The sequence below is a fragment of the Theropithecus gelada genome, chromosome 6, assembly GCF_003255815.1.
Source record: "Theropithecus gelada isolate Dixy chromosome 6, Tgel_1.0, whole genome shotgun sequence".
Taxonomy (NCBI): domain Eukaryota; kingdom Metazoa; phylum Chordata; class Mammalia; order Primates; family Cercopithecidae; genus Theropithecus; species Theropithecus gelada.
Window position 1 is genome coordinate 167,065,228 of NC_037673.1, and position 18,824 is coordinate 167,084,051.

General features: G+C 37.6%; 1 protein-coding gene across 2 annotated transcripts in view; it reads left to right on the forward strand.

Moving 5' to 3' along the window:
* RANBP17 (RAN binding protein 17) overlaps nucleotides 1-18,824 on the forward strand; it is a 431,372-nt gene that overhangs the window by 20,353 nt on the left and 392,195 nt on the right. For both annotated transcript variants that reach the window (XM_025387625.1, XM_025387626.1), the window contains exons 4-5: nucleotides 14,553-14,719; nucleotides 18,237-18,302. In XM_025387625.1, coding sequence (XP_025243410.1) covers nucleotides 14,553-14,719; nucleotides 18,237-18,302 — 233 coding nt within the window. The remainder of the gene's footprint in view (nucleotides 1-14,552; nucleotides 14,720-18,236; nucleotides 18,303-18,824) is intronic.

Genomic DNA, 18,824 nt, shown 5'->3' on the forward strand with positions numbered 1-18,824 from the left:
GAGCATCTTGGCTGCTTCCAAGTTTTGATAATTATGAATAAAGCTGCTATAAACATACATATGTGGGTTTTTATGTGCCCATTTTCAGCTCCTTTGGATAAATACCTTAGAGCACAATTGCTGGATTGTATGTTAAGAGTATGTTCAGTTTTATAAGAAACCACCACACTGTCTTCCAATGTGGCTGTACCATTTTGCATTCCCACCAGCCATGAGTGAGAGTTCCTGTTGCACCACATCCTTGCCAGCAGTTGACATTTTCTGTATTTTGGCTATTTTGATAGATGTGTAGTGGTATCTCTTTGTTTTAATGTGTGTTTCCCTGAGAACATATGATATGCAGCACCTTTTTATGTGCTTATTTGACATCTGTACAGTTGACCCTTGAACAGTGCAGATATTAGGGGCTTTGACCCCCTGTGCAGTCAAAAATTCACTTACAACTTTTGACTCCCCCAAAACTTAACCACTCATAGTCTACTGTTGACTGGAAGCTTTACCAGTAACATAAAAACAGGCTGACCAATCCATATTTTGTATGTTATATGTGTTATATACTATATTCTTTGAATAAAGTAAGCTAGAGAAAAGAGTATTATTTGGAAAATTATAAGAAAGTTAAAATGTATTTACTATTCATTAAGTGGAAGTGGATCATCATAAAGATCTTTATCCTTACCATTTTCACATTGAGTAGGCTGAGGAAGAGAAAGATGAGAGATTGGTCTTACGGTCTTGGGGTGGCAGAACTAGAGGAGGCAGGAAAGGCAGGAGCACTGGGTATAACTTTATGGAAATACATTGTAATTTCTGTCTGACTTTTTTGCTTTTTCATTTCTTTAAAAATGTTTCTGTAAAGTACTAATCCTTCTATGTTCACTTTAAATTCAGTGCCTGTATCATAGAAAGGTCCATGTCATAAAAGAAGTCGGAATAATGGAAACGTTTCTGTCAGGTTGTCTAATGTTAATTTTTTTTTCCCTGGCACTGCTGTTTCTACTACATCTTCTACCTAATCATGTGGCACTGGTTCAGATGCACTCATCTCCATGAAATCATCTTCTGTAAATTCTGGTGTTTCTTTTGTTAGATTCCCTAGTAGGTGTAGGTTTCTCCCTTGTGTAAAACTTAGCAATTTGTAGGAAACTTTGATCTTTTCTTTCAAATGAGGAATGTCTGACAGGCTTAGACCTTTTGTCCCCTTTACTTAGAGTTGAAGTTAGTAAATCCTTAATGGCTTTTTAGTAGCAGACTTCCAAAAGATCCCGGATTTTTAGCATACTTTTAATTTCAGGTTTTCAGCTGACTTTAGCTATAGTATACAGTAGGTTAAGACTCATGTCTATGACTTTTACTCGAAGAACAGCAGTAAAGTACAGAAGTCTTCTATATTTAGCCAAGATTTATTTCAGTAGAAGATAATCTTCTCTGACTACTCTTTGAGATTGGAATAAGCCTTTAAAGATAAACCTTAAAATTCTCATTTTATGGTAATATCGTCCATTTCAGTTCCCTAGGTTTGGCATAGGAGATAGTGACTGTACTGGTGTGTGACTCTCTTCCTGGAGATTTCTTCCTGAAAAATGTAAGAGCTGTTGGTAAGAGCAGACTTGCACTGATGATAGTTGATCTCTGGTCTACAAAGATTTTGTAACTCCTTGGAAAGCCTCTTATAATCATTCTTGACCTCTTTGTAGCTAAAAATTTAGAGTAGTTAATCTGTAGGAATGCACTTCTGGGGGCCAAAAATGTGACTGACTTGGGAACAATTCTTAAACTGATTAGCTGTAATATAGTTTTGTGAATTTATTGCACTGATCCTGTACCTTGTGGTTATATTTGTCCCTATTACAGAAGTGTTGTTTTGTCTTCTTTAATATTGCTTGTAAACAGTAGTGCCCATTGAAACATATTTGATTTTTTAAAAATGTTTCCTATGAAAACTACCTATTAGTTTTATTAGATCTTGAATTTCTCCAAGATTCATATCTTGAAACCTTCACTCTCCACCTTTTTTTTTTTTTTTTTTTTTTTTTTTTTTTGCCATATCCAGTCTCTTTCATGATTTCCTCGATTGGCTGTGTTGTAAATCCTGTGAAGTCATGTACAACATCTGGACAGAGCTTCCTCCAGCAGGAATTTATTGTTTCAGGCTTGATGGCTTTCATGGCTTTTTCTGTAACAACAATGGCATCCTCAGTGGTAAAATCCTTCCAGACTTTCATGAATGTTCTCTCTGTGGGAGTTCTCTTCCATAGTGTTGACAATCCTTTTTATACAGTACCGTGTGTCACGAGCTTTGAATAAAGGTCCTTATGACCCCCTAATTTAGAGGCTAAATTAGAGATGTGTTTGGGGGCACATGGACCACTTTAATGTCCTCATTGAACTCATGGGGTTCTGAGTGGCCAGGGACATTGTCCAATATGAAAAGAACTTTAAAACGTATTCCCTTACTGGCAAGGTACTTACTAACATCAGGGACAAAGCATCTGTGCCTGGCTAATTTTTTGTATATTTTTTGTAGAGATGGGGTTTCACCATGTTGCTCAGGCTGGTCTCGAACTGCTGAGCTCAAGCGATCTACCTGCCTCACCCTCCCAAAGTGCTGGGATCGTAGGTGTGAGCCACTCTGCACGGCTACATCCGAGTTTTTAAAACATGTCGTAAGTCTCCAAAAAATTTTCCGATATATTTATTGAAAAAAATCTGCGCGTAAGTGGTTCTGTACAGTTCAAACTCATGTTGTTCAAGAGTGAACTGTTACCTTCTTTGGAGAGGTATCTGTTAAGGTCATCGGCCCATTTTTTTCAGGTTGTATTCTTATTTTTGAGTTTTAAGAGTTCTTTGTGTAGTTTGGAAAACGGTTCCTTTGGTATGTCTTGTGCAAATATTTTCTCCTGATCTGTGGCTTTTTATTCTCTTGACAGTGTCTTTTGCAGAGCAGAAATTTTTCATTTTCATCACAGAGTTTACCTTATTCATTCTTTCTTTTGTGGATCATGCCTTTGGTGTTGCATCTAAAAAGTCATCACTGAACCAAGGTCACTTAGATTTTCTCTTATTTTATCCTCTAGGAGTTTTATAGCTTTATATTTTACACTCAGGTCTGTGAACCATTTTAATTTTTGTGAAGGGCATATAGTCTGTGTCAAGGTTCCATTTTTCCGTGTGAATGTCCAGTTGTTCCAGCACTATTTGCTGGAAAGACTTTTTTCCATATTTAAAAGACTCATACTTTGTTATTCCCTTTGCTCCTTTGTCAGAGATCAATTGACTATATTTATATGGGTCTATTTCTGGGTTTTTTATTCTGTTCTGTTGATTGACATCTTAGTTGGTTTTGTGCTGCTGCCACAGAATACCTGAGACTGGGTAATTTATCAAGAAAGAAATGTATTTCTTTCTTTCTTTTTTTTTTATTTTGAGACGGAGTCTTGCTCTGTCACCCAGCCTGGAGTGCAATGGTGCTATCTTGGCTCACTGCAAGCTCTACCTCCCATGTTCAAGCAATTCTCCTGCCTCAGCCTCCAAAGTAGCTGGGACTACAGGTGCGTGCCACCACGCCTGGCCAATTTTTTTGTATTTTTAGTAGAGATGGGGTTTCACCGTGAGTTAGCCAGGATGGTCTTGATCTCCTGACCTCGTGATCCACCCGCCTTGGCCTCCCAAAGTGCTGGGATTACAGGCGTGAGCCACTGTGCCTGGCTGAAGGAAATGTATTTCTTACAGTTCTGGAGGATGGAAAGTTCAAGATCAAGGGGCTGGCATCTGGTGAGGGCCATCTTGGTGCATTATCCCATGGTGGGAGGGCAAAAAGAAGGCAAAAGAGAGTGATAAAAGGGGGCTGAAATCCTTTTTAAAGGAACCTACTCCTGAAATAATGACATTAAACCATTCATATGGGCAAAGCATTCTTGGTGTAATCATCTCTTAAAGATCCTGCCTCTTAAGATGTTAGAGTGGCAATTAAGTTTCAGCATGAGTATGGGAGGGGACAGACATTCAAACTGTAGCCGTTGATATGTCATTTCTTTCCCCGATGCCACACTGTCTTGATTACTGTAGCTTTATGGTATGCCTTGAAGTGGGGTAGTGTCAGTCTTCCAACTTTTTTCTTCTTCAGTATTGTGTTGGCTATTTTGGGTCTTTTGCTTCTCAATATAACCTTTAGAATCAGTTCATTGATACACACAAAATACGGGGATTTTGATTGGGATTGCATTGAATCTTTGGATCAAGTTGGAAAGTACTGATATCTTAACAGTATTGAGTTTCCTGTCTATGAACATGTAATATGTATTTATTTATTTAGATCCTCTTTGGTTTGTTTTATTATAGTTTTGTAATTTTCCTCATATGAGTCTTGTACATATTTTGTTAGATTTAAACCTAAGTATTAATATTTCATTTTTGAGGGTATAATGTAAATTATTTTGTGTTTTATTTCAAGTTCCACTTGGTGGTAAAGCAGAGTGATTGACTTTGGTAAACATTAACCTGTGTTCTGTAACCTTGCTATAATCATTTATTAGTTCATAATTTTTTTGTCAGTTCTTTCAGATTTTCTACATAGGTTATCATGCCATCTGTGAGCACAGACACTTTTATTTCTTCTTTCCTAATCTGTATGCATTCTATTTCTTCTTCTTACCTTACTGCGTTAGCTAGGACTGACAGTATTATGTTGCAGAGCAGTGGTGAGAGGGGACATCTTGCCTTTTTCCCAATCTTAGTGAGAAAGCTTCAGTTTTCTTACCATTAAATATGATTTTAGCTGTAGGTTTTTTGTAGATGTACTTTATCAGATTGAGAAAGTTGTCCTCTATTCCTAGTTTGCTGAGAGTTTTTTTTTATCATCAATGCATGTTGAATTTTGTCAAATACTTTTTCTGCATCTATTTATGTTATCATGTGATTTTTCTTTAGCTTTTTTTTTTTTTTGGTGGTTTCTTTTGGTTCCATGTTCTCTCTCTCTCCTTGTTTTCTTTTGCTGCCCTCTCTTTCTCTTGCATTCTCTCTCCAAATAGTTCATAAGCTAACTCTCTACACATAGATTATAGCTTATACTTCTCACTGTTCTTAGAATTTGGGGTTGTTTCCATCAAAGGATTCTTAGTTAAATTTTGAGGTGTGTATCGTCTCTCTCCTTTCCTAAATGACATACTGGCTTTTGGGACCAAGGTAGAAATTGAATGTTTCTCCTTTCTTTTATATTATTTTTATATTTAGATAGCACACTCTAAAAGACTATCTACAAGTTTGGATTTAGAGTTTTGATTATTTTTATATTTAGATAGCATACTCTGAAAGACTATCTACAAGTTTGGATTTAGAGTTTTGATTATTTTTATATTTAGATAGCATACTCTGAAAGACTATCTACAAGTTTGGATTTAGAGTTTTGAATTATGAATTATTATTAAAATATATGGTTTGTTCAATATTTGGAAACAGGAAACAAACAAAAAATCAGAATGAACCAAAATAACCTGATTCAGAGTCCCAGTCATTTCACCTTTTTGACCTTCATATTTTTGGTCTATAAGACAGAGTAATGGTAATACATAATAGCAGTATCTTCACGTTGCTATGAGAGCCACATCAAGTATTCGATAGGAAGCACTTCACAATTTCTGACATGCTTCATAAACATGAAATATTGTTGTTACTGTGATATAGGCTTTTGACACGCAAAAGAGCTCTAGTGTGTAGCTTTCCAATTTTCTACTGACTTTTGTCTGGGGTTTTTCCCAGCTGTTTGTTGTGGTTGTTGTTCTCCCATGTATCTTCCTGAACATTTCCATTTCTTTTTAGTATGGCTTTTCTCTATTGTACCAGTGAGGAGAAGATTGCTGATTTTTTTTTTTTTTATATACTTTTAAGTTCTAGGGTACATGTGCATAACGTGCAGGTTTGTTACATATGTATACTTGTGCCATGTTGGTATGCTGCACCCATCAACTCGTCAGCACCCATCAACTCATCATTTACATCAGGTGTAACTCCCAATGCAATCCCTCCCCCCTCCCCGCTCCCCGTGATAGGCCCCGGTGTGTGATGTTCCCCTTCCCGACTCCAAGTGATCTCATTGTTCAGTTCCCACCTATGAGTGAGAACTTGTGGTGTTTGGTTTTCTGTTCTTGCAATAGTTTGCTGAGAATGATGGTTTCCAGCTGCATCCATGTCCCTACAAAGGACACAAACTCATCCTTTTTTATGGCTGCATAGTATTCCATGGTATATATGTGCCACATTTTCTTAATCCAGTCTGTCACTGATGGACATTTGGGTTGATTCCAAGTCTTTGCTATTGTGAATAGTGCCGCAAAAAACATACGTGTGCATGTGTCTTTATAGCAGCATGATTTATAATCCTTTGGGTATATACCCAGTAATGGGATGGCTGGGTCATATGGTACATCTAGTTCTAGATCCTTGAGGAATCGCCATACTGTTTTCCATAATGGTTGAACTAGTTTACAATCCCACCAACAGTGTAAAAGTGTTCCTATTTCTCCACATCCTCTCCAGCACCTGTTGTTTCCTGACTTTTTAATGATTGCCATTCTAACTGGTGTGAGATGGTATCTCATTGTGGTTTTGATTTGCATTTCTCTGATGGCCAGTGATGATGAGCATTTTTTCATGTGTCTGTTGGCTGTATGAATGTCTTCTTTTGAGAAATGTCTGTTCATATCCTTTGCCCACTTGTTGATGGGGTTGTTTGTTTTTTTCTTGTAAATTTGTTTGAGTTCTTTGTAGGTTCTGGATATTAGCCCTTTGTCAGATGAGTAGATTGCAAAAACTGTCTCCCATTCTGTAGGTTGCCTGTTCACTCTGATGGTAGTTTCTTTTGCTGTGCAGAAGCGCTTTAGTTTAATTAGATCCCGTTTGTCTATTTTGGCTTTTGTTGCCGTTGCTTTTGGTGTTTTAGACATGAAGTCCTTGCCCATGCCTATGTCCTGAATGGTATTACCTAGGTTTTCTTGTAGGGTTTTTATGGTATTAGGTCTAACATATAAGTCTCTAATCCATCTTGAATTAATTTTCATATAAGGAGTAAGGAAAGGATCCAGTTTCAGCTTTCTACTTATGGCTAGCCAATTTTCCCAGCACCATTTATTAAATAGGGAATCCTTTCCCCATTTCTTGTGTTTCTCAGGCTTATCAAAGATCAGATGGCTGTAGATGTGTGGTATTATTTCTGAGGACTCTGTTCTGTTCCATTGGTCTATATCTCTGTTTTGGTACCAGTACCATGCTGTTTTGGTTACTGTAGCCTTGTAGTATAGTTTGAAGTCAGGTAGCATGATGCCTCCAGCTTTGTTCTTTTGACTTAGGATTGTCTTGGAGATGCGGGCTCTTTTTTGGTTCCATATGAACTTTAAAGCAGTTCTTTTCAATTCTGTGAAGAAACTCATTGGTAGCTTGATGGGGATGGCATTGAATCCATAAATTACCTTGGGCAGTATGGCCATTTTCACGATATTGATTCTTCCTATCCATGAGCATGGTATGTTCTTCCATTTGTTTATGTCCTCTTTTATTTCACTGAGCAGTGGTTTGTAGTTCTCCTTGAAGAGGTCCTTTACATCCCTTGTAAGTTGGATTCCTAGGTATTTTATTCTCTTTGAAGTAATTGTGAGTGGAAGTTCATTCATGATTTGGCTCTCTGTTTGTCTGTTACTGGTGTATAAGAATGCTTGTGATTTTTGCACATTAATTTTGTATCCTGAGACTTTGCTGAAGTTTCCTATCAGCTTAAGGAGATTTTGGGCTGAGACAATGGGGTTTTCTAAATATACAATCATGTCATCTGCAAACAGGGACAATTTGACTTCTTTTCCTAACTGAATACCCTTGATTTCTTTCTCTCACCTGATTGCCCTAGCCAGAACTTCCAACACTATGTTGAATAGGAGTGGTGAGAGAGGGCATTCCTGTCTTGTGCCAGTTTTCAAAGGGAATTTTTCCAGTTTTTGCCCATTCAGTATGATATTGGCTGTGGGTTTGTCGTAAATACCTCTTACGATTTTGAGATACGTTCCATCAATACCGAATTTATTGAGAGTTTTTAGCATGAAGGGCTGTTGAATTTTGTCAAAGGCCTTTTCTGCATCTATTGAGATAATCATGTGGTTCTTGTCTTTGGTTCTGTTTATATGCTGGATTACATTTATTGATTTGCGTATGTTGAACCAGCCTTGCATCCCAGGGATGAAGCCAGCTTGATCATGGTGGTTAAGCTTTTTGATGTGCTGCTGGATCCGGTTTGCCAGTATTTTATTGAGGATTTTTGCATCGATGTTCATCAGGGATATTGGTCTAAAATTCTTTTTTTTGTTGTTGTGTCTCTGCCAGGCTTTGGTATCAGGATGATGTTGGCCTCCTAAAATGAGTTAGGGAGGATTCCCTCTTTTTCTATTGATTGGAATAGTTTCAGAAGGAATGGTACCAGCTCCTCCTCGTACCTCTGGTAGAATTCGGCTGTGAATCCATCTGGTCCTGGACTTTGGTTGGTAGGCTATTAATTATTGCCTTAATTTCAGAGCCTGTTGTTGGTCTATTCAGGAATTCAGCTTCTTCCTGGTTTAGTTTTGGGAGAGTGTAAGTGTCCAGGAAATTATCCATTTCTTCTAGATTTTCTAGTTTATTTGCGTAGAGGTGTTTATAGTATTCTCTGATGGTAGTTTGTATTTCTGTGGGGTCGGTGGTGATATCCCCTTTATCATTTTTTATTGCGTCTATTTGATTCTTCTCTCTTTTCTTCTTTATTAGTCTTGCTAGCAGTCTATCAATTTTGTTGATCTTTTCAAAAAACCAACTCCTGGATTCATTGATTTTTTGGAGGGTTTTTTGTGTCTCTATCTCCTTCAGTTCTGCTCTGATCTTAGTTATTTCTTGCCTTCTGCTAGCTTTGGAATGTGTTTGCTCTTGCTTCTCTAGTTCTTTTAATTGCGATGTTAGAGTGTCAATTTTTGATCTTTCCTGCTTTCTCTTGTGGGCATTTAGTGCTATAAATTTCCCTCTACACACTGCTTTAAATGTGTCCCAGAGATTCTGGTATGTTGTACCTTTGTTCTCATTGGTTTCAAAGAACATCTTTATTTCTGCCTTCATTTCATTATGCACCCAGTAGTCATTCAGGAGCAGGTTGTTCAGTTTCCATGTAGTTGAGCGGTTTTGATTAAGTTTCTTAGTCCTGAGTTCTAGTTTGATTGCACTGTGGTCTGAGAGACAGTTTGTTATAATTTCTGTTCTTGTACATTTGCCGAGGAGTGCTTTATTTCCAAGTATGTGGTCAATTTTGGAATAAGTGTGATGTGGTGCTGAGAAGAATATATATTCTGTTGATTTGGGGTGGAGAGTTCTGTAGATGTCTATTAGGTCTGCTTGCTGCAGAGATGAGTTCAATTCCTGGATATCCTTGTTAACTTTCTGTCTCGTTGATCTGTCTGATGTTGACAGTGGGGTGTTAAAGTCTTCCATTATTATTGTATGGGAGTCTAAGTCTCTTTGTAAGTCTCTAAGGACTTGCTTTATGAATCTGGGTGCTCCTGTATTGGGTGCATATATATTTAGGATAGTTAGCTCTTCCTGTTGAATTGATCCCTTTACCATTATGTAATGGCCTTCTTTGTCTCTTTTGATCTTTGATGGTTTAAAGTCTGTTTTATCAGAGACTAGTATTGCAACCCCTGCTTTTTTCTGTTCTCCATATGCTTGGTAGATCTTCCTCCATCCCTTTATTTTGAGCCTATGTATGTCTCTGCATGTGAGATGGGTCTCCTGAATACAGCAGACTGATGGGTCTTGACTCTTTATCCAGTTTGCCAGTCCGTGTCTTTTAATTGGAGCATTTAGTCCATTTACATTTAAGGTTAAGATTGTTATGTGTGAACTTGATCCTGCCATTATGATATTAACTGGTTATTTTGCTCATTAGTTGATGCAGTTTCTTCCTAGCCTTGATGGTCTTTACATTTTGGCATGTTTTTGCAATGGCTGGTACCGGTTGTTCCTTTCCATGTTTAGTGCTTCCTTCAGGGTCTCTTGTAAGGCAGGCCTGGTGGTGACAAAATCTCTAAGCATTTGCTTATCTGTGAAGGATTTTATTTCTCCTTCACTTATGAAACTTAGTTTGGCTGGATATGAAATTCTGGGTTGAAAATTCTTTTTAAGAATGTTGAATATTGGCCCCCACTCTCTTCTGGCTTGTAGAGTTTCTGCTGAGAGATCTGCTGTTAGCCTGATGAGCTTCCCTTTGTGGGTAACCCGACCTTTCTCTCTGGCTCCCCTTAAGATTTTTTCCTTCATTTCAACTTTGGTGAATCTGGCAATTATGTGTCTTGGAGTTGCTGTTCTCGAAGAGTATCTTTGTGGCGTTCTCTGTATTTCCTGAATTTGAATGTTGGCCTGCGCTACTAGGTTGGGGAAGTTCTCCTGGATGATATCCTGAAGAGTGTTTTCCAACTTGGTTCCATTTTCCCCCTCACTTTCAGGCACCCCAATCAGATGTAGATTTGGTCTTTTTACATAATCCCATACATCTTGCAGGCTTTGTTCATTTCTTTTTCTTCTTTTTTCTTTAGATTTCTCTTATCGCTTCATTTCATTCATTGGATCCTCAATCACTGATACTCTTTCTTCCAGTTGATCGAGTCAGTTACTGAAGCTTGTGCATTTGTCACGTATTTCTCGTGTCATGGTTTTCATCTCTGTCCATTCGTTTATGGCCTTCTCTGCATTAATTATTCTGGTTATCAATTCTTCCACACTTTTTTCAAGATTTTTAGTTTCTTTGCGCTGGGTACGTAATTCCTCCTTTAGCTCTGAGAAGTTTGATGGACTGAAGCCTTCTTCTCTCATCTCGTCAAAGTCATTCTCCATCCAGCTTTGATCCGTTGCTGGCGATGAGCTGCGTTCCTTTGGAGGGGGAGATGCGCTCTTATTTTTTGAATTTCCAGCTTTTCTGCCCTGCTTTTTCCCCATCTTTGTAGTTTTATCTGCCTCTGGTCTTTGATGATGGTGACGTACTGATGGGGTTTTGGTGTGGGTGTCCTTCCTGTTTGTTAGTTTTCCTTCTAACAGTCAGGACCCTCAGCTGTAGGTCTGTTGAAGATTGCTTGAGGTCCCTTCCAGACCCTGTTTGCCTTGGTGTCAGCAGCAGAGGCTGCAGAAGATAGAATACTGCTGAACAGCAAGTGTACCTGTCTGATTCTTGCTTTGGAAGCTTCCTCTCAGGGGTGTACTCCACCGTGTGAGGTGTGGGGTGTAGGTCTGCCCCTAGTGGAGGATGTCTCCCAGTTAGGCTACTCAGGGGTCAGGGACCCACTTGAGCAGGCAGTCTGTCCCTTCTCAGATCTCAACCTCCGTGTTGGGAGATCCACTGCTCTCTTCAAAGCTGTCAGACAGAGTCACTTGCGTCTACAGAGGTTTCTGCTGCTTTTTGTTGTTGTTGTTGTTGTTTAGCTGTGCCCTGTCCCCAGAGGTGGAGTCTACAGAGACTGGCAGGCCTCCTTGAGCTGCTGTGAGCTCCACCCAGTTCGATCTTCCCAGGGCTTTGTTTACCTACTTAAGCCTCAGCAATGGCGGGCGCCCCTCCCCCAGCCTCGCTGCTGCCTTGGGGTTAGATCGCAGACTGCTGTGCTAGCAATGAGGAAGGCTCCGTGGGCGTGGGACCCTCCCGGCCAGGTGTGGGATATAATCTCCTGGTGTGCCTGTTTGCTTAAAGCGCAGTATTGGGGTGGGAGTTACCCGATTTTCCAGGTGTTGTGTGTCTCAGTTCCCCTGGCTAGGAAAAGGGATTCCCTTCCCACTTGCGCTTCCCAGGTGAGGCGATGATGCCTCGCCCTGCTTCAGCTCTCGCTGGACGGGCTGCAACAGCTGACCAGCACCAATTGTCCGGCACTCCCCAGTGAGATGAACCCAGTACCTCAGTTGATAATGCAGAAATCACCTGTCTTCTGTGTCACTCGCGCTGGGAGCTGGAGACTGGAGCTGTTCTATTCGGCCATCTTGCTCCCTGCTGATGTTTTAAATGATTGTAATTATTGGTGCTTACTGAATTGGAACAATCTTATAGTTTGTATAAAAAGCATAACATGAGAATATTTTGTCTAAAACATTCAACTAAAGTAACAGAAACATATTCTAGTGAATTTTTTTTTTCTGCTTTAGATAATGAATTTATTGGCCCCGGGTACCTTTGGGCAGTCTGGGAGCATGTTCTTGTTGGTATCTAGCTGTCAATGTGAAGCTTGGGTTGTCTCCCATTTGTTTGTTTTATTATTATTTTGAGTTTGCCCTCCTCCTAGTGGTTACCACTACCCATATATGGTTTGCCTGTGCCCACTCCAAGATGAGCATTTTCAAGATATTAAAAATAAAAGTGTAATTGAAGTAAATACACTAGATTTTCTTTTATATTCAGGAAGCAGTGTCATCTTCTTAAGTTTTGTTATTGAAACAAAAGATTACATGCAACAAAGCTTAGAACCATATTACTGCGATTCATAGGAGAAACCTCTCTGAAATCTGTCCTAATGCTAAGGAAATTATGCTTTTTTTCAAAACATATTTTATCTTTTTAATTGTATAACAATATTTTAATATTAATAAAAATTAAGGTTGAAGTATAATAGTTACAAGAACTTTTTTAAATATCAAGAATCTTACTACAATTATCAAGAATGCTTGTTGAATACATTCTTGGATTTTGGAGTTGTTTCCATCAAGGCTGTTTTTAATTAAATATTGAGGTATTTACCTTTTCTTTACTCTTTTCCCAAATGGCATGCTGGCCTTTCAGGCCAAAGTGGAAATGGAGTTTTTTCTCTTTTAAAAGTTCTTGTAATTTTCTGAGAGACTTCTTGGTGTATTTGTTATCTGACTTCATTAGTCAACTAGAAAGCTCATAACTGAATTTACTACCCACTTGTAACAGTTGTGATGTATTACCTTTATTACAAGCTTGACTTTCCTATTCTACTCATACTTTCTTGAATTAATATATTTATTTTATCATATTGTACTATTTGTGTTTGTTTTTTTGGGGACAGCATCTCAGTCTGTCACCCAGGCTGAAGTGCAGTGGCACCGTCATTCTCAGCATCCCGAGTAGCTAGGACTGTAGGTGCATGTCACAATACCCAGCTAGTGTTTTAACAGTTTTTTGTAGAGATGGGGTTTATTTGTATTTTTAATGCTACCTCAAGAAGACAGTGTATAGTCACTTTTGCTGTAATATGACATGTTCCTAAAAGTGACTGTGCTATGCAGTGCTGCATAATAAAAAGCACAGGGCTTATGAGAGAAATTAGATTATGAAAATAAAATTTAAAAGTCTTGTCAGTGACATATTTTAAAAAAGGTAGAAATCAAATCAAAGGTTAGTAGAGTTTTACACATGTTAAATGGTCAAGAAAAACATAGTACAATAAATATGACACTCTATCTTGGGAAAGACCTGAAGTTTGTTCATAGAAGTGAGCCTCAGAAGGGTTGCAGCTTGTGAGTTATTGTAAAGTGGTGAAAGAAAGATGATCTGAAATAGTATGGAAAAATATAGTACCAGATAAGGATGGGTGGGGTTGATGATACATAGTAGATGTTTGAGGTGTATGCATTTTGTTGGTAGCTTAGTTCAATTTGGCCTCTATATTAGTCGATTCTCACAATGCTATAAAGAAATATCTGAGACTGGGTGATTTATAAAGAAAAGAAGTTTAATTGGCTCATGGTTCTGCAAGCTGTACAGGTAGCCTGGCTGGGGAGGCCTCAGGAAACTTCCAATCATGGCAGTAGGTGAAGGGGAAGCTGGCATGTTTTACATGGCTGGAGCAGGAGGAAGAGAGAAGGGGGAAGTGCTACACACTTTAAACAAGAAGATCTAGTGAAAATTACTGTCATGAGAACATCAAGATGGTAATCTGCCCCCATAATCCAGTCATCTCCCAACAACAGGTCCCTCCTCCAACACTGGTTTCAGTTTTCTGCATTCAGCTAGCACTTTTTGGTAGATAAAATCATGCAGAAACAAAAGTGATGTATATAACAAAAGTGTTCTATTCAGGTTTTTCCCTAATATATCAAATGCATTGGAACAAATTTGCTTTTCCAAAACAAGCCTAATAAAATAACTATATAAATAAATATGTATCTTGAGTAGAGCTATTAACTTTTTGTCACAGCATGTCATTGCCACCTCTTTTTCTGTTTTTTTTTTTTCCCACAAATACTGCAACTTTTTTGTTTAAAGTTGACAAATTCTTTTTTTTTGTTTGTTTTTTTTGTTTTGTTTTGTTTTTTTACTTTAAGTTCTGGGATACATTTGCTGAACATGGAGGTTTGTTACATAGGTATATATGTGCCATGGTGTTTTGCTGTACCTATCAACCTGTCATCTAGGTTTTAAGCCCTGCATGTATTAGATATTTGTCTTAATGTTCTCCCTCCCGTTCCCCCCATCCCCACCTCTCTTTCTTCATATGATTCACATTATGTTGTTTCTGAAAAGTCCAAATGATCATGGAGTGTTTTCTTTGTAGGAAACTACATTCTGAATTATGTGGCATCACAACCCAAGCTGGCCCCCTTTGTCATCCAAGCTCTTATTCAAGTCATTGCTAAAATCACTAAGTTGGGGTGGTTTGAGGTTCAGAAAGAGCAATTTGTCTTCAGAGAAATTATTGCTGATGTGAAGAAGTTTCTCCAGGTAAGAAGTCGTTGCTACATTGTTAGAACATCACTACTTGCTTTTTTGGTTTAGAATACTGCTCTGCTTAAAGCCATATGGTTTGTTTTGTGACTACTAATACCATGTTAATTAAGATTTATTATTTATCCTCTGGATCCTTTATCATTTATTGTCAGTAAATGAGGGTCCTGCTGTTACACAATTTCCAAACCAGAAGAATGTAAATAATCATGTTTTCTAATTCTAAAATGTATGTTCGTTTATGACATGTATGTCTATGTACTGTATATATATAAAATATGTGCATAATGCTTTTCATAGATTATGTAATTAAATGTTCGTCACAACCTAAAATGAAATGGATTTTATTTTGTAAATAAGAAAACAGGCTAAGAGGGGTTAAATTTCTGTAAGATTGCATGGTGGTGACTGATTAAAGCATACAGCTAGCACTTTTAACAAGCCTCCAACTTATGATACATTTTAAAATTTTTACCCTATACCACATTGACTATATTAGTTTCTCAAGAATGTTTTCAATTTGATCATTACATGTTGTGTATAGGTATCAAATAGGTACAGCTATTATATATCAATAAAGAATGGTTATTTTAAAAACAGTATTTTTAACCTAAGTGATTAAAATAAAGTCATAGCATATGCACATTTAACTTGCATAAATTCAGATATATTCCGGACTGCCAAAAAAAAGAAAAAGAAAAAAGAAATAAAGGTAGGAAAGCATTAAACTAAATTATGCCAGTGATTCCATGTCCTGAGATGATTTAGGGAAACCTGAATCTGCTCTTGTTTCCTGTTTACTCTTACTTAGGGTAAGTGTCATGCCTTGCTCAGTATGATTCAGATATTTGAAGATATATGTATATGTTTTTTCATACAAACGTAATTCCCAAGTAGAAGAAAACTATTTTATCTGATGTCCAGCTAAAGAAATGACCTGGGCTGGGCATGGTGGCTCACATCTATAATCCCAGCACTTTGGGAGGCCGAAGTGGGTGGATCACGAGGTCAGGAGATCGAGACCATCCTGGCTAACATGGTGAAATCCTGTCTCTACTAAAAACACAAAAAATTAGCTGGGCGTGGTGGCAGGTGCCTGTAGTCCCAGCTACTTGGGAGGCTGAGGCAGGAGAACAGCATGAACCCGGTAGGTGGAGCTTGCAGTGAGCGGAGATTGCACCACTGCACTCCAACCTGGGTGACAAAGCGAGATTCCGTCTCAAAAAAACAAAAAACAAAAAACAAGCAACATGATCTGTTAGTATTCTTGAGGAAAAATTGACAGTTTTGATTAATAGAGAGATGGTTCAGTTTTGGTTCATGGTTGAGTATGGGCAATTTTGACTTTCAGAGATTTTACTTTTATGCAGTAACTTTAAAATTCAACCCCTGTGTAAGAAATAAATTCATCATATAGTGCAATGCTGGAAACCTCAGAATATGAAATGCTAGGTTATGCTGCTTCTGTCTTATCCATGTTGTTAAAACCTGGTTAACAAATATTTGATTGTTTAGAACTTTACAGGAATAAGTGTTCCTAGCTCTGAGGAGGTCAGTTTATACTAGGGCAGAAGGGTAGTTTATTCAGGACAAGTATGAACTTCACACTTCAGAGTTGCATTTCTAATTTTGGCAAGCGCAGTAGCATCCCCCTTTTGTCTTTTACTAAGATTGTTCATCAAAACTTACTTGAGTAGACAAGAAGCGACCATGCAGTTCTTTTAAAATAAAATCAAGATTGAAACTGAATGAAATTCTTGTTGGCTAACATATCTCAAGCTCCCTCTTTAGTGGCCAGTAAGCTCAGCTTAAGTTGGGATTCAATGTACTTTTGCGAGTTCTGGAAGACCAAAAGAAGCAAGATGTTTTAGCTTGAAAGTTTATTATATAATAGTATCACCACAGAATAGTTAGTACTTGTTTTCTAGAGATATATATATATATATCTCCGGAGATAGAGATATATATGTATCTTTCTTGACCTAACCCTGACCCTGCATCATGAGAAAGTCAATTTTGGCTTTAGTGTTTTAGTATTCTAGAATATTACTGTATGGTTCATTTGAGTATTAGTAGCTTTTTTGAATTTTGTCCTAAAAATTATTTTAAGTTTGTCACATTTTTAACAGCCTGAACTTTTGTGCGTTCTCTTTTTTCTATTATTACAGCCCTCTTGCTGCCACACTCCAAACATACTTATGTGTCTCCTTTCTACTTATATACTCAGGAGATCCTACTGTCATCTGGGGCAGTGCTATTCAAATTACTGGTCTTCAGCAAAATAAGGAGCTTATGTAAGACTGTGAATGAACATAGTGCCTTCTTCATTGAGAAAGACTTGCTATGAAAAAAAAAGCCAGCTAACCTAAACAGTGTACTTTGTGACTTAGCTGTTTTATAGTCTGTTACATGCTCTTTATTGTGTCACAGACCAGTGACTATTTTCAGATTAGAATTGAGTTTGTAGATCATCAGTCAGCTGGTTTTAGCAATTGGTCAGGTTACCACACTTTGGGGAACACGAACCTGGTATATACATAGGATGGATGTTTCAGTGTGTAGGAAATCTGGAGCTCAGTTCAGACACTCAGACTGTCCTGAAAGGCCATAAATAATTAAAATGCAAAAATTGTGGGACTTTTTTTTGTTCTGAGGTAATTTGAATTTAATTACATCCAGTGATAATGGAATTCTGTGATAGTTAAAAGGGATGACCAACTATAAAATTAAGATTTGAAAAGTGTATCTATCATCTGTGTCAGTTTTTAAAAATGATTGCAATGTAATTGGATGCCACATTTATGATTTTCATAATTCCAGTATGATTTCACACAAGGGTAGTTTGTTAGTAATGTGCATATAAAGTCTGAATTTTAATGATGGAAAATGTGAGGTTAAATTGGAAGCTGATTAAATTAAAAACATTGTGTAGTCATGTATTTATCCCATTGCATTGTGTACTTTACATGCCATCATTATAGGTATGTAACAATTGCATACACATGCACAATTAATGTTAAAAGAGCCTAAGTGATCCTATCTGATGTTAGAACAAGAGATTTGAATTAGTTATTGAGCTATTTATTATTTATTTATTGAGTGCCTCTATCTCAGTAGGCTTTAAGCAAATTATACAGCTAAAAGCATTTATTGCTTATTTTTAATCTTGGTCTTGTAAAAAGTATTAAGCTAAATTCTTGTATTTTGAAACTTAGTTTATTGTTTGTCCTAAGTGCTGGAACCATTTTGTTGAGTATCTTGCATTTATAAGGTAGGAGCTTTTTCCCATTTAGCTCTGTGTACCTAAATTTATCCTTCAAAAAATAGGTTTGAAATTATTTTGTTTATAGAAATCATAGTGATTTTTCTTTATATGTTAAAATTTTATCTCAATTTTGTGATTAAGTAAATGTGGTGTTTTAGTCTTTAATTATTTGTAAATATTACTTGGTGCACACATTAAGAACTAATCATTTGTCTCCACTTAGACTAAACTTTGCTATTTTCTCCAAAGGGTACTGTGGAACACTGCGTAATAGGAGTAATAATCCTTTCTGAATTGACTCAGGAAATGAACCTGGTAAGCAAGCCTTTCCATCTAACAGGAGCCTGAGTTTGTTTAAGTAATGCTGTTTCTTTTCTGCATTTATTTGTGGCAAAATAGACAGCCTTCTTTTTGTGACATAAAACCCTGAATAATCAAGTTTTTTTGTGTCTGTCTGTTTTATTGATGGGGTAATTAAGTGATGGAATATTTGCATTGTTATTGAAAATATCTGCAACAGTACAGAGTATTACAAAGAACAGAGAATTAGACATGGTTCTTGCTCCATGGGCACTTGGAGAATTGTCCTTTTACCTCATATACGCCAACCATAAGAAATATATGCAAAAGAGAAACAAACCTTTATTCACTTACAAATAAAATAGAGGTGGTTTGAGGAATTGGTTCTCAACAGTGTATATGCAGCAGTACTCATAAAAAAAACAGGCCTTTTTTTGGCTGGGCGTGGTGGCTGATGCCTATAATCCCAGCACTTTGGGAGGCTGAGGCAGGTGGATCACCTGAGGTGAGGAGTTCGAGACCAGCCTGGCCAACATG